Source organism: Daldinia childiae (genome assembly GCF_008694065.1).
Source record: "Daldinia childiae strain JS-1345 chromosome Unknown Scaffold6, whole genome shotgun sequence".
NCBI classification, from domain to species: domain Eukaryota; kingdom Fungi; phylum Ascomycota; class Sordariomycetes; order Xylariales; family Hypoxylaceae; genus Daldinia; species Daldinia childiae.
In genome coordinates this window covers 947,746-963,086 of record NW_022984647.1, presented here as the reverse complement: position 1 = coordinate 963,086, position 15,341 = coordinate 947,746, and the positions used below count along the sequence as shown (strand labels likewise).

Sequence of the window (15,341 nt, the reverse complement as noted above, 5' to 3'; positions counted from 1 at the left end):
AAGATGTAAACTCATATTAATATCCTACGAAGATTTCTATATACGCGTGATAGAAATAAGTAGTGATAGGGTAGTTTTATATTGTACCTCCCTATTTGTGTTAGATACCAAGGTACCTACAGGCATCCAGTTATAGGTATTTACTAGGTGGCTACTTTAAAGCTGCACAGATTGGCGAAAGTTGATAGTGATACTCCTTAGAGATTGGTTGTGTTTACATTCTCTTTACAGCATTTAAGTCAAGCAATTCTATATCTAACAATGCCCCCCTTCCCCCCCCCTTCCAATTTTCAGGGGCCCAAGCTTTAGTCAGAGGGTAGTGATATAACCCCTAAAATAGCATAAATTTATACCGTATTCCAGACTTAGAGTTCTAATTAATACATGTTATAGTTTTACTAACATTCGATTACTTATTTTTGTGGCTTTCCCATTGCCCTCAGCTTAGCACCATATGTCCATAGAAGAAAAGGGGCAGGCCACCCAATCACGACAAACGTGAGCGCAAGGACGCTGTTACCCCAACCATACCCTAAGTTCTGATACATCGCCGGAGCAAAGATTGGGAACGCGAATCCGGCAATACTCCGCAGGAACTGCGAAGCTGCCGACGCAGACGCGACATACTGGCGATAGGCGTCCATCACGTACGCCTGCATTGACTGTGTATTGTTGATGATACCGCAACCGAGAATGGCAATGCCAATATCAGGGACTATCCAGGGTAAATGCTTCTCTGCTGTCCATCCATATATTAATAAGCCGAGAGGGATGAGGACAGCTCCGGGAATCATAAGTGGCACGCGATATTCCGGTGCGGTATTGTTACCGGCCTTGGACTTTAGGTACGCCCACATGCGGTCCATCACTCTGCCCCCAGCCTGCGCGGCAATGGTATAGCCGATGACAAGAGCGATATAGTTAAGTCCACTCTGTGTCTCGCTTTGCCCGTATCGCTCGATCCAGAGGGTTGCAAATGTCGACAGGACAAGATAGAGCATTCCGAAATTGTAAGCTAGGAATATCGCAACAACCTGTAGAATAGGTTGGGTTATAAGGAGTCGCAGAGGTCGGGTCAGAGAAACAGATAGCCTACTTCTCAAAGTCTCAGACGCAGCTTGTGTCGCGGTATAGTAGGGGTTCCCTGTACTTTTTCGTAACTTAGCCGCTCTTCTATTGAGTAAGATGACTTCGTATGTTTCTGAGAATACAAAGAACGCTACAATCACGAGAAAGCCATCGTATATAGAGAGGATCCAAAACGTCCACCGCCACCCAATTGATTGCGAGACAGCACCTCCTATAATAGGTCCGAGTGCTGGTCCTAGAAGAGGAATAAATGTGGAGATGGCAAATGAAGTTCCGCGTTCTGCAGGTATCCAAGTGTCTGCTAGAACAGGATTGCTAATAGCGAACTCGGCACTAGCCCCAATACCCGAAAGAATGCGGCTCGCAATGAGGAGACCTGACGTCTGGCTGAAGCCAGCGACGGTGTTCCACAGGATGTAGAAGCAACTCGATAGCATCCATACCGGCCGGCGTCCGAAAACCTCGGCAAGGGGCGACAGGACCATAGGACCAAACGCGAAGGCCAATACAAAGATAGAGAGGAATATTTGAGCCTCCTCCTCGTCTGTCTCGAGGTCTGCTGCGATGCTCTTAAGGGCCGGAGCCAGCATCGCACCAGACATGAGAGTCACCAAGCCCCCATTCGAGAGGAGGATGGTGATTATCCATTTGCGCGTTAGGGACCAGTTATAAGGGTGCTCAGGATCATCATCGCCGTTCCAGGTTACCTATCAATAGTTTAGTGATTGCTGCCTAGACATTCTACATAGTATCTCTATTGTGTTTCGATCTTATACCTCTCAGCTGACATCGCTTTCATTGGAATAGGAACGTTAGGTAGTCAACTCACCAATAATGGATCTACCTCTACTTGTGCTAAGTGGGCAACAGGCTCTACGGATTCAGTGTTGGCCGGATATTTTTCAGTGTTTTGGGTAGTCATGGTGTATAAGATGCTTGGGAATTAGTTAACCCCGTGCAAAAGATGGCTGTGTATTTCAAGAACAGCAAAGGGGACCCAATATAAGGAATCTCAAGGATAAGGGGAGAGGTTCTTTAGCGACAGGCACAGCTGCATTACCATTATATATATCATTATATCTCGCTAGGATGTCAGTGCAGGCAGCCCAAAGTATAGTACCTAACAGCTGACTGCATTAGTGAAATTTGCAATCATCCCCTGCCATACATTGAACACTCGAATAGAGGCTCCCCTATCGAGACTCCCTGTTAGGTTCGGGTCGAAATCATCAAGCAAGTGACTTGAGAAATGTTAGAACAAGATCCAACATACATCTTTTGTCTATTAGTGAATAGGGATCGAATCTTGGGTTGAACACGCAACGACGACCTCCAGGTGCGATCTCGGCGCCGTAAATATGAAATTTTATTCGTACTAAAAAATGGAAATTCAGCGTAATGCGAAAATTACTCGCATTCCGTCGTAACTCCGAGTTTGCATGTCAGTTGCTCTAGTCTGTTGGTAACACTGCATATTAGTATCCACAACCACTCCAATAAAGAAATTCCGGGAATAGAATCCTATTATCAGATGCCCGGCCCCCGCCTTATCAGATCGCTCCTAGGCATTTTACTGGTGGAACAGATTCACTAAAAAGCCCTCAGGGTGTGAATCATTAAGTGTTGACCCCCGCTATTCAGGCTTGTGATACTTCAACTTCAAAGCTTCTCGGTCATACCTAAACTGTATCCATAGAGCTAGAACCAATCGGAGATCGGAATACTTGAGTAACATTCCTAATACGGCAGTGGAGAATAACAAGGCGTCTAAGTGGGAAAATTCATTCAATATAAAGGACCTGTATCCCTTTGACGAGCTAAATAGATGGAATTTAAAAATAATACAGTGGCAAGGTAGAAAATGGTAGACGGGCTTAAAGCTTGAAATTAACGACAAATAGATAAATATCATTGACCACGTTATAAGTGACATCAAATAAAAAAAAATAGCTAAAATACATGATCCTGGTATCCCAAAGTTTCACCACCATCCTTTCATACACTACTGACTTTTTCCAACAGAGCTCTTAGCTACAACCAAGTCTCCAATAGCTGAAACAGGCACGTTACCCATGATATCGAAAACAGCCACGCTAGCTTGGAAGTCTCTTCCTATCCAGTTACGTAGCTCGACCGCCATCAGGGAGTCGACACCGTAACTAGAAAGCGGCTTGTTCAGCTCTACATCGTCAGCCGAGATGGCCATGGAGCGTGCCAGCTTCTGGGTCAATGCGCCAATGACGATCTGGATGCGTTCGCTAGCATCTGCCGTAGATCTGAAGAGAGCGGCCGAATCTACACCAGCATCCTTCGAGGCGCTCTTAGCCTCTCCAAGAACATGAGAGAACGGAGCAAATAAGGGCCTGGTTAGCAGAGACGGAGGTGTCTGACCCTTGACGAGGAAATCAGCTGGTGTGCGCAGACCGAAAAGGACTTGGCTACCGGTGGGCGACGGGATAGGCTCCGAAGGATCACATAGCACACTAAGGAGGGCCAAAAGCTCCTTGTCGTCAATCTTCTGCATATCATCCCAGCTCTTTCTTTGACGCTGGTATGCTTGCGTCTCTGCGACAATACCGATGTTCCTCATCCAGCCGATATCAATCGAGACTCCCTTTTGGCCGTGCGCAACGCGGTACCGTGCGAGCGCATCTTGGAACGAGCAACCACCAGCATAATTAGACTGTGCCAACGCTCCGCACACACCGTTAAGTGAGGATAAGAGGATGAAGAAGTCTAGGTTCTTGGGTAGCAGCTCATGTAAGCTCAAGGCTGATTGAACCTTCGACTTAATTGTGAGATCCCACTGGGCAAAGGTCATGTTGTCGAACACAGCGTCTTGAAGAACCATGGCAGCATTAATGCAACCCTTGACAGGCGGCATCGTGCGTCCAGCCTCCTCGAGTACCTTAGCAACGGATTCAGATGAAGATACGTCGCATGCAGGTGCAAAAACGTTGACGCCGCGTTTTGCTAAGTCCGAGATGACTTCGGCGAGCACAGGCTTCGAGCTACCTGATCTTGATGGCACGATCAAGTGCTTTGCGCCCCTGTCGGCCATCCATTTGATGATAGCGCGACCGAGACCACCGGAACCTCCGGCAATCACGTAAGATGCATTCTCTTCGAATCTCCACGATCGTCGTTCCAGAAGGAGTTGCTAGATTACACGTTAGTTTACTTTTTCTTCGAGGTATTTCATTACGTGGAATACTTACTGGAACCACATCAGTGGGCTCAACGTTCAGGATAATACGTCCAATATTCTTTCCGCTCTGGAGGTATCGGAACGCCTGTTCGACCTTTGATACGGGGTAGGGGTGTAGCGGGCCAGGGTGTTTTACAGTACCCTCATTCAAGAGACCAATAGTGGCCTTTAGAAGGTCGTAGGTTAGCTCTGGGTTCTTGAGGATGACATAGCGCAAGTCAACAGCTGAGTAGCTGACGTTCCTAGCGAAGCCGGCCATAGGTAGCGAAGAGTTGGCCTTGATATCAATGACACCAATCTCTACAAAACGACCAAATGGCGCCATGCACTCCCAAGTCGATCTCAGGCTATCCCCTGAAAGTGAGTTGAGGACTACGTCGACACCATATCCGTTGGTCACTCGTAAGATTCCTTGGGCAAATGAAGTATTTCTGCTGTTGAAGATGTGATCGTCAGCAACGCCGAAGGTTTCCTTGAGGAATTGCCTCTTTTCATCAGACCCAACTGTGGCGAATATTTCTGCGCCCTTTGACTTCGCCATCCAAATAGCCATCTGACCAGTGCTGCCAGCAGCAGAGTGGATGAGAACCTTGTCGCCCTTGCGAACGCGGGCGAGTTCGATCATGGAATAGTAGGCTGTCATACCAGGAACTAAGATCGATGCGGCGGCCTCAAAAGACAGGTTATCGGGAATCTTCAGAACGGCCCTGTCTGAAGCGCGTGGGTGTGTTCGCATACAGTCTATCGAAATCATGCAAACTCTGTCACCTGGTCGGATCTCCGGGTCAGTGTCGGGTCCTACTCTTGTTACGATACCGGCACAGTCAACACCTAATTCGTTGTCTTCCAAACGACCCAAAGCACACAAGACATCTCTGAAATTTAGACCCCATGATTTGGCCTCGATCTCTACCTCGTGTGGGAGAAGTTCAGCTTGCTGCGCAATATCTTCCACAAGTTGTAACGAGTCTAGGGTTCCAGTCTCGCCAACGGCAAGTTTCAGTGACGGTCCTTCCGAGAAAGGCTTTTGCTTCAATTGCGGATATAGAAGAGACCGGAGCGTATCGTTACCAGAGATATCTTCAGCAACCCTGCCTGTAGTGAGTTGGCCGTTGCGGACAATATATTCTAGCTCTCCGGTTTGCGACTCAAACGCCGCCTTATAGGCCTTGGCGACATACTGAGCATAATCTGCCTTGGTCTCTCCTTGAGACTCAATCGCGACTGTGACGATGTGCTTTTCGCTTTCTTCGTGTCGAATAGACCGCAAGAATCCACTCATAACACCATACTGTGAATACTGTGGATCTTCTAAACTTGTAGACGTAACCCACAGCAAGGTCTGTGTGTGTTTTAAGAGTCCTTGGAGCAACTTGAACTTGTCTTCGGACAGCGTCGCGAGGAAAGGCTTGCTCATCTCTGCAATGCAGACTACAGTATCATCTTTGGATAAACCTGCCGTTGCGACCTGGTCGAGAGCCACGATCCGAGCCTGCTGATCTTGCGACTTAACAATGCTGGTGTGGACCAAGTTAGCCAGTTCGTTCTGCTCGTCCGACTGGCTATCGACAACAAGAACAAGTCCCGGCTTGCTGGAAGCTATCTCTTGGACTTCTTCCGCAGCCTTCGATACGATGATACTGAAGATATGGCAAGCTTCACTCTTGTAGTCTCTTAGGACAAGGTCGTTTCCGCTGAATCCTGTCCATTTCAAGACGTCATCCCACTGCTTCTCGGGTATCGCAGGGGATAGGCCTCGCCACTCTTCTCGACGACCCCACCATCCAGGCACGAGACCGAATGTAAAGTTTGTGACGACATCCTGAGGTGCAATGACCTCGAGGAGCAAAAGGTGTCCGGTCGGCTTAAGAGTGGTTCGCACGTTCTTCATCGTAGCTACTAAATCCTCTGTGGCGTGTAGAACACTTCCGGCGACGATCAAGTCATAAGAGCCCGGCTCGAAACCTTGGCTTTCAGCGCTACGCTTCATATCAAACGTCTTGAAAGTCATCCTTTCTTTGTAGTCTTCCCATCGTGCCGTGGCCTTCTCAAAGAAGGCAGGCGAGACGTCAGTATACGTGTATTCTGCGAACTTGAGTGCGCCACTCTTCTTTTCGAGTTCCTTTAAAGCGGCAATGACACGGGATGTCATACCACCCGTTCCAGCACCAACTTCAAGGATGCGGAGCTTAGGGTTCTCGTGGGTGGCGAGGTCCAGGAATTTCAACATTCTATCGTCGCACACGTGCTCAAACATGTCTGCGTAGAACACATCGGCCAAGTTCGAATCGAAGATAACCTCTAACGGATCTATTTCACCCGTCAGGATATCAGTTAGACGACGTACTACCGTCGTGTGGAGCTTCCATGGCGGGTGAAGAGCTTCGACTTCTTGTAAGAGAACCTCGAGTTCCGTCTCGCTTATATCTTCAGCTATCCGTTCCGCAGGGACTGACTTGATGTGGTGTTCAAGCCACTCTATATGCTTCTTCTGAGAATCGGGTACCTTCTGACCCTTCTCTCCAGACAGCAGTTTCAAAGTCTTGGAGACGACTTTGTCTAGGACGAAGGTCAGCTTGTGATGGTGATGTAGCATCGTGTTCTCATCCCTAACGAAAGTATCGGCGTCGACTGCAGATTCCAGCTGCTTCGGTTCGATCAAGCTTAGTTGAGGTTTCCAATCAATGCTGTACAACAGCTTCTTGGCAGCCTGGGCTCCGTCGGTTTTTCTCGACACAACTCCAGTGACCAGCCTTCGCATTGTGCACAACACAGACCCGTTATCTGCCAAGGCGTAAATAGAACCTTCGTCACTTTCTCGGCCACCCTTTACTTCGGACGTCGCAAACCACTTGATCGAGGATGTCTCAGGTTGTTGCCATCCAGTCTGCGAAAACCATCCGTCTACTAAACGTACGGGGACGTTTGTGGCATTGGATAAGTCCAGGCCTAGAGTAGTACTGACTCGAAGGGCATGGAAAGCAGAGTCCAAAACAACAGGATGAACAAGACTCGTCGTCTTCCACTTTGACATGTCGACGCGAGCGATAGTGTTCGCCTTGCCATCCCACCGAATGTCTTCTATAACTTGGAATGCCTCTCCGTATGCCAAGCCATGATCAGTAGCATCCTCGTAAAATACTTGGGAGTCGACAGGTCTAGTACATAACGTTTGTGCTTCTAGGAATTGGTCGGTGATCCGCTGGCGGGCTTGTCGACGTTCTTCTTGGATATCGACTTGAGTGGGCTCTTCGTATTCGACTTGGATGCTAGCCTTGAAGCATTCGGTCCATCGATCATCGTAAAACGCATATATCGTAACATCAGACCAGGTAGATTCTTTCTCATACGGTCTTTTCACCGGTCGCAAATGAAGCATAGTCTCTGTTCGGTCTTCCCAGGCCTCCTTAACTACGATAGGGTTCATAAAGTGAGCCTCCTTCACGTAATATCCTGATATTGTGCGGCTGTCAGGTTGGATCTGTTGTACGGCTTCCATAGCCATTATCAACATTCCCGCCGCAGGATAGAGAGTGGTTCCGCTGATGACGTGGTCTCCAATCCATGGTGTAGTCTCGACACTGAGGAAGTTCCTCCACCTCGGCTCGAGCGGGTTCCAGTCGAAAAACTTTGCTCCTAATGTCTCGCCCTTGGTACTCTCGCGCAACCTAAAATCTCGACTGAGGCGAGACTCGGCCCAGTACGTCTTTGAGTGGTCGAAAGGATACTTCGGACAGTCAACCAAGAAGCGATGAGACGATTTGTCAGATGTCTCTTGGTTCGCTGCAGGGACGGAAACTGCGTGCCCATGGCAGAAGAGTTGCCCGAGAAGTTCCAGAGTGGTCTGCACCGCGGAATGGGATCGATGGAGCACGTAGCTATATCGTATTTGCTGTTTCTTGTTTCCGGCCTTCGCCAGAGTATCCTGGACTGGCCGACGCAGTGCGGGGTGAGAGCCAACCTCAATCAGATCAGTAATATTTCCTAAGCCTACCTTTAATGTTGATGTCTTTTGTGTTAGAACATCCACAGCATCTGAAAATCTGACTGGAGAAACCATGTTATCAACCCAATATTGGGGCGTCGCCAGCGAAGCTGGCTTGACGGGCTTTCCTGTAACTGACGAGACCATTGGGATTGATGACTTAATACCCTTAGGGTTGCTGTCATCAAGAGATCCCATTTGGCGTATATACTCATCTGCAATTTGAGACATAGAAGGAGAGTGATACGCGACGCCGGTCTTAAGCTTCTGAGCGAAGATGCCATCTTTGTCGAGTTGCTCCTTAGCGACGTCGATGGCGCTCTCCTTGCCAGAGAGCGTGCAGTTTAACGGGCTGTTAATACAAGCGATATTAATCTGGGCCGAGACCTCGGCGCTAATCTTCTGTAGATACCCTTGGACCTCATTTTCGGGAAGATTCACAGATATCATAGCCTCTGGAGTAGAGCTTGTAGCTCTAAGTTGCCCAGCCAGCTGCCCTCGGAAGTAAGATACTTTGCAAGCTGCTAGTAACGATAGTGCGCCAACCGCATACCTTTAGGACATAAGTTAGAATAATTGTAAACGTCCAGGGGTAGGCAAACTTACGCTGCGGCAATTTCACCAGATGAGTGTCCAACCACTGCTTTAGGGACAACGTCGAAACTCTTTAATAACTCGATCAATCCTAATTGAAGAGCTGTTGATAAGGGCTGACTGTATTCGGGGCGGTCGATATTCTCCTTATTGTGAAGCTCATCTATACATGTATTAGTTATATCTATCACCTCATAGACCAACGCATTTCTTACCAAATAACGACCATTTACATCCCAGGCTCTGATATATTTCGTCAATCCGTTTTAATGTCGCCTTGAATAAGGGATACTTAAGAAGGTCCAAGCCCATATTGGCATATTGCGCTCCCTGACCAGTGAATACAAAAGCTATTCCAGCATCAGCTGAACTTCGAACTGGTTTAGCTGTTGTGAGTTTCGCATCCTGGGATCCGTTGCCAGCAACGGCGAATGCTCGCCAGAGCATATGACTTCGGCGGTTGGCCAATGTAAAAGCTAAATCGTCAAGTTTGCTTGGGTGATCCAAGACTTGACTCTCGTAGAAAGCTTGGTAGTCCCCAACCATGCGTTTAAGGGCCTTCTCATCTGCTGCAGACCAAACAAGAAGTCTCGACGAAGACTCCGCTTGGTGGCCATTAGAATTATGGCCGTTTACTCCATTACTATGACCATTAGTAGCACCATTGGTAACACCGTTCGTCGTACCATTTGCTTTGTTAAGCACGGTGGTGCAGTGGTTTCCAGATAGCCCTCGTTCTTGTACTGTAGGAAGGGATTAGCACTTGGGTCATGTTAAAAGTGAAGGGCATCCCTCAGGACCAGCGGCAATTCTTTCAAGCCGATAAAGAGGTCTCGCATCTGGATGGGAAAAAAAATATTTCAATCTGACATACGATAATGCAAAGCATCGTCCAAAACCACATGAACATTTGTTCCTCCAAATCCGAAGGAATTTACAGAGGCACGGCGCACACCTTCACAAGGCCAAGGGACGTTCTCGTTGGGAACCTGCGATAATGTTAATCCAATAATTAGGTAGTCTAGGGGCATAGAATGACCTACCCTGACATTGTAGAAGTCTGCGTCGATTTTTGGGTTTATTTTTTCGAAATTTGCATTTCCTGGTATTATACCCTTTTCAAGAATCACTAAAGGGGTATTAGTCACTACTTAAAGGCTCAAATATAGGAGAACGAATGAGCCTGGAAACTTACATATAGACTTCAGAACGCCAGCTAAACCACTGCTTCCTTCCAAATGTCCGATATTCGCTTTAACAGAGCCACTGCAGTATTGTTAGAACTTAGGATTCAAATAATTGCTCACTCATTGACATACACATAAAGAGGATCTTCGGGTGAACGGCTTGTTCTGAAAACCTTGCCTATAGCTTTCATTTCGATTGGATCACCAACTGGTGTTCCCGTCCCTAAAATATGTTGTCAGCAACAAGTCCCATATCGTCAGGGCATATAATTACCGTGAGCCTCAAAATAGCGAGTGACGTCAAGAGGCAGATTTGCCTTCTTGTAAACCTGACGAATCAGGTCTTCTTGTGCCTGAGGGCTAGGTTGTGTAAGCCCTGGCGTGTGGCCATCTTGATTTGAACTGGTAGACCTAATAACTGCTCGGATCATATCACCATCACGCACAGCGTCTGATAGTGGTTTGATCACAAGGGCAATAACACCCTCTCCTCGAGCATAGCCATTTGCACGGTGGTCAAAGCTGTAACAACGGCTATCTGCAGATAAGAAATTAAGTGATGATAACATCTGGTATATGGTAGGGCCAAGAATTAGGTTAGACCCAGTAACAATCGCCTGACGGGGTGATTAGCATGAGAAAACCAATATATTGCTTTGTAAAAATCTTATACTAACAGACGAGGCTTCGCCAGCCCGTAAGGACTGGCAAGCAAGATCGAGAGCCAACAAGCTACTCGAGCAAGCCGAGTCAACGTGAATACTGGGTCCGTGTAAGTCGAAGTACCAGCTGACGCGATTGGGTAAAATTGAGGCAAAGGTTCCTGTGACTGCCATACGAGGTACATTGTCGGGGTCTTGTGCAATCATCCTCTTGTAATCATCCGTCATTGAAGCGGAGAATACACCACATCGTGAGGCTCTAAGTTGGTCCAGTGGTATACCAGCTATATATTCTTCGTTAGTGCCATATGCATGCTATTGTTCGATACCTAAACTCACCATTCTCGAAAGCATGATATGATGCTTCCAAAGTCCACCTTTGCATTGGATCCATAGAAGCCGCTTCCTTCGCGGTCACGGAGAAGAAGGGTGCGTCAAACGCTCCTGGGTCTTCTGTAATAAAGTGACCTCCCCGACAGCGAAGCTATATCATATTAGATAACGTTTATAGTATATAAAGCATGATTAACTCACATTACTCTCATTGCTTGATTCGAACGAACCATTCTTAATACGAGACTCTGGCCACTCGGTCATCAAGTTCTTCCTATTCTGAAGTACCTCCCAGAAACTAGAGACATCATTGACATCTTGGGGGAGTTTAAAAGAAAATCCTACAACGGCTATGTCGTCAGTCATCGTGTCAGAGAATGTCAATAGACCCCTTATCTCAAAGCTATAGTCTAGTGGCCAGGTAGGAGGACAAAAGTATGCTCGAAAGCCTTCGCTTAGGAGCAGGCATACTACCCTACCTTTATAGGAAGTGTCGTCTAGAGATACTTCTCAACGTGTATCTTTTTTCGGGACCATCCTGCTGGGTAAGACTATATTCGGCTACCAATCAGCAATGATGTCACCCATGGTTCGGCTAGGGAGGTGTCAAACCGCTATTCGTACGGCCACGGGAAGAAGAGTGGAAGTCCAGATCATGTATTCATGGGTGGAATGCAAAGCTCCCAACTGCAGGAATATGATTTCATTGGATGGCCACGCCGCTATGTATTCCTCATGTAGACTATGACAACGCTTTGTGGGATGCCGGGTATGGTAGCCGGCACGTACGATCCATTCTCCTACGTGTGAAGTTAGCTGTAACGGCCTGCTACTGCTGCCAACGGCAAACCTATGGACTTGTTCTCTAGTAACTAAAGAATCTTGGCCGGCAGTTAGCGGTCTATATTCGTTTCAGTCCGGGGCCAGAACCCAGTATGGCTCCGCCTGGAGCAGACACCGCACAAAGTCACAAGCGCCTTTGCCCTGGCCGAGCTAGTCTGGGTAATCGTAACCTAGACCGTTATAATGTGGGTATGTCTGTGGGTATGGCTTTTGGTAGGGTGGGTGTGGATATCCAAAGTAACTTCCGCTATACTACGTAGTTACAGCTCTCCCATAATATTCCTGGGAAACGGGAGTGGTGAAGAAAGAACGTCTTGGATTAAAATCTTTAGATTCGGATACTTCCACTTCCATGTAACTAACCGGATGCAGTCGAATCAGGGAACTTGCCGAGACCACTTAATATCGTAAGATATTATACAACTCATGTCACGAAGGAGGTAGCTCTTAGTGCCAGAACTGATCCACTTAGTCGTATACTGTTGACTTGAATAATTTGTCGAGGGGTCTTGCTCGCTGCCACGTACGTCAAAGCAACATAATTAGAGGTAGGTATATAATATAGTCTAAGGATACCAAAGTAACATGAAATTAGAACGTTATGGAATCTTCGTCAGCGTAGAAGTCTATGGGTCTTCGCAACGAATCATAAACTCATAATTGATCGTGTCTAGTTACACCAAAATTCAATATATTATCCTCCCATTCATGATTCTAGTGTACATACCTGTCAGAGTTTGATAAACCTGTCCTCTACCTCTACCGCTTGATCATCAGGCAGCTCCGATTCCCACAACTTCTGACCAAAAGGTCGGGTATTGCCTAATTAAGTAGATCCCAGAACCTTGCCGGATGGGCTAAGGTATGATGTGTATGTACGGGACGAACTTAGTGAGCCATACCGACAATTCGTTCAAGGTTATCGGCTACTGGGATGGAAAGTGGGCAAATTACATGTTGGAAGCTAGGCACAGGGGTGCCGATCTCGCGGGACGAGTTTAAAACCAGCTGCCATCAGGACCCGAACAGGGGACCCTTAACAAGGGTATGAGAACAGATGGGGTCTTGATCACCTTCGGTGTACGCTACCAATGATGAAAATAAACTATACACGCTACCCGCGATGTATGCAACTGTCTGTCACCGCTGCAAGCATGAACCCTACTAATGGATCATCAGTAGTGAAAATGAGGCTTACGTGTTATTATTTTATTATGTACTGTGTTTGGTGGCTGGCCAACTGGTATTGGAGGTTTGGATAAGAGGTACCTGAGGTACTTAAGCTGTCAGGGGTAGTTAGAATGTTCTTCAACGTGGAGAATTCCCGAACGGTTCACCCCGCAACTCCGGTTCACCGTAATCGGTTATATAGGTTACCTACCTAGTACTTAGGTAACTTATGGTTCGGGTTCGCGGGGTGTGTGATCAACGTAAGTCTTAAGTAAGTATAATCTCACTAACACGATATGTATGCGGAAAATTCCCAACGTGCATAGAAGATAGGAACGTACGCTTCGGGGTTCCTATATCCTCATGATGCATTGTATCACTCACTGTTACACTGGATAAACATATAGCATATGCACCATGCGTGACCGTAGGATTCAACACGCAGCTGTTCTGTTGCAGTGCTTCTATAAGAGAGCCCGGTTAGCGGTTAGCTTTGGTAGATAACGAAACTGTTTATACCTCCTAGGTAAAAGAATGATTTATTATTTACCGTTTAAGCTTGGTAAAATACGTAAAGTAGGTACTTGGCAGGCTGGCACAACTTATCTTAGCTCTGGTAATAGTATAAGTTAAACTGTCTGTGCGGTTACTTCGCTTTATGAATACCCCTGTTGCAATTTATCCCTGTGAGGATCTTTTTGAACTTATTCTTCTTTTACATCATAGTTACTATATACCTGGGTATAGGTAGGTAGGTAGGTAAGTATGAGGTAGTTGAGCTTATCTATCACATTAGGTGGAGAGGTTTGCAATCTTTCAACATGCATTTCTTAGCTATAAATTCCTTGTGCTGCGTAAGCGATAGTGCGGAGCAGTTCCAAGTGAAAACGAAGGCTTCAATACGCATACTACCCAGAACAAACTAAAATGTAACCTTGTTAAAGACATTGTAACCACTTTCCACGTCCATGGGTCCTCAGCTATGGTAGACCCCATAGGCTCGATAGAGTACGCAGTAGCGCAAAATGACGGTTACCGAATGTTTTAATTTTTCCGCGTCGGGTCTCTCAAAGGTATTTTAGGTAACTATCTTACCCGTCTTCGGCCGGTTTAGATTTCGCGACCTTGCTTTAATGTTGAAAGGCAGTCGATCACCTCTGACTACTTACACGAGGTTTATTTTATATACGAAGAACATAAAAGCTAAGTTTCCATGGATGTACAACTAAAAAGGATTAGGAGATTCCATATGTTGATAACTACCAAATATCTAACATATGAAATAATAATGATAACTATTCTACGTACCGAAACCCGAAAAACACCGACTTATGCTTTGCATTAGAACGTCCCGAGTCTAAAGTTTCCGACACATCATCATTCAGCTTGATACGAATCCCCATGTATACAATACTCGGCGGTAAGAGCCATGGCAATACCCACGCACAAGGTACCCTAGACTTACAACGACAACTACTTAGTAGTATTGCTATGCTAGTAAAGACGGGTGATGAATTTTGATCTCCCGGTACGTTAGGTAGGTAAATACATGGCGGAGCGGAATCTTCACGGCCGAAATCATGGGCAATACTGTAAGCCAAGACCACTACCGTCCCACAGGGACCGCTATAAATCCTCTCGGCTTTTTTTCCCTCCTTTTGGGTGAACAAGGCCCCCTGCATACATACCTAGGTACATAGCTCTTCATACAAGCGACACTAGTATAAAATCCACCTTACCCACAAGTAGTGGATTATATGTAATAGAGGCGACGAGCTAATAGTTAAAAGTATCGACACCGTTGTTAAGAGTTAAAAGATAATTTCGGTGATAGCTTGTCGGCGATGATATATACCTTGTACTTAGGTGTATAGCCTGGCAATGGAAGTTAAGAATAAGAGTGTCATTTGCGTTACGTCCAGCGAGATTAAGTAATGTGTATCTCACCACTTATATGAAGTGGTCAACTTATGCACTTCGAACAAGGAAAACTTGTTTATTGAAGAAATACGCACATGCAGACGTTGTAGAACTCGATCTACGTATCACGAAAACGTCTTTCCGTACCTCTGGGAGGGTGCTCGCATACTATGTAGGTATGTATACGACACAAATCAGACATGTATAAAATTTATGACTGCTCAAATTATGAACTGAATTAGTGCATTTCATGCAAGGGGACCCCTGAAATGAGGATCTCGAACGTTTGACCCCCGCGTAAGCATGGCCCGTCCCGATTCCTTTTTAATAAAGGAACTAAAAATCATTTT

General features: G+C 46.5%; 2 protein-coding genes across 2 annotated transcripts; both read right to left on the bottom strand.

Annotated features, from left to right (window-relative positions):
• Nucleotides 1-413: 413 nt before the first annotated feature.
• On the bottom strand, nucleotides 414-2,011 carry GL218_06174 (uncharacterized protein; the record flags this gene model as incomplete). The annotated part of the gene is made up of 2 exons (XM_033582874.1): nucleotides 414-1,796; nucleotides 1,919-2,011. 2 exons carry the CDS (start codon nucleotides 2,009-2,011, stop codon nucleotides 414-416), a joined length of 1,476 nt encoding a protein of 491 aa, XP_033434177.1.
• A 1,080-nt stretch (nucleotides 2,012-3,091) lies between these two features.
• GL218_06173 (Lovastatin diketide synthase LovF) lies at nucleotides 3,092-10,632 on the bottom strand (the record flags this gene model as incomplete). Its single annotated transcript, XM_033582873.1, has 9 exons — nucleotides 3,092-4,249; nucleotides 4,308-8,835; nucleotides 8,889-9,039; nucleotides 9,092-9,619; nucleotides 9,751-9,865; nucleotides 9,920-10,005; nucleotides 10,072-10,142; nucleotides 10,196-10,286; nucleotides 10,338-10,632. The coding sequence occupies 9 exons, from the start codon at nucleotides 10,630-10,632 to the stop codon at nucleotides 3,092-3,094; spliced, it is 7,023 nt and encodes a 2,340-aa protein (XP_033433826.1).
• Between the last annotated feature and the right edge of the window lie 4,709 nt (nucleotides 10,633-15,341).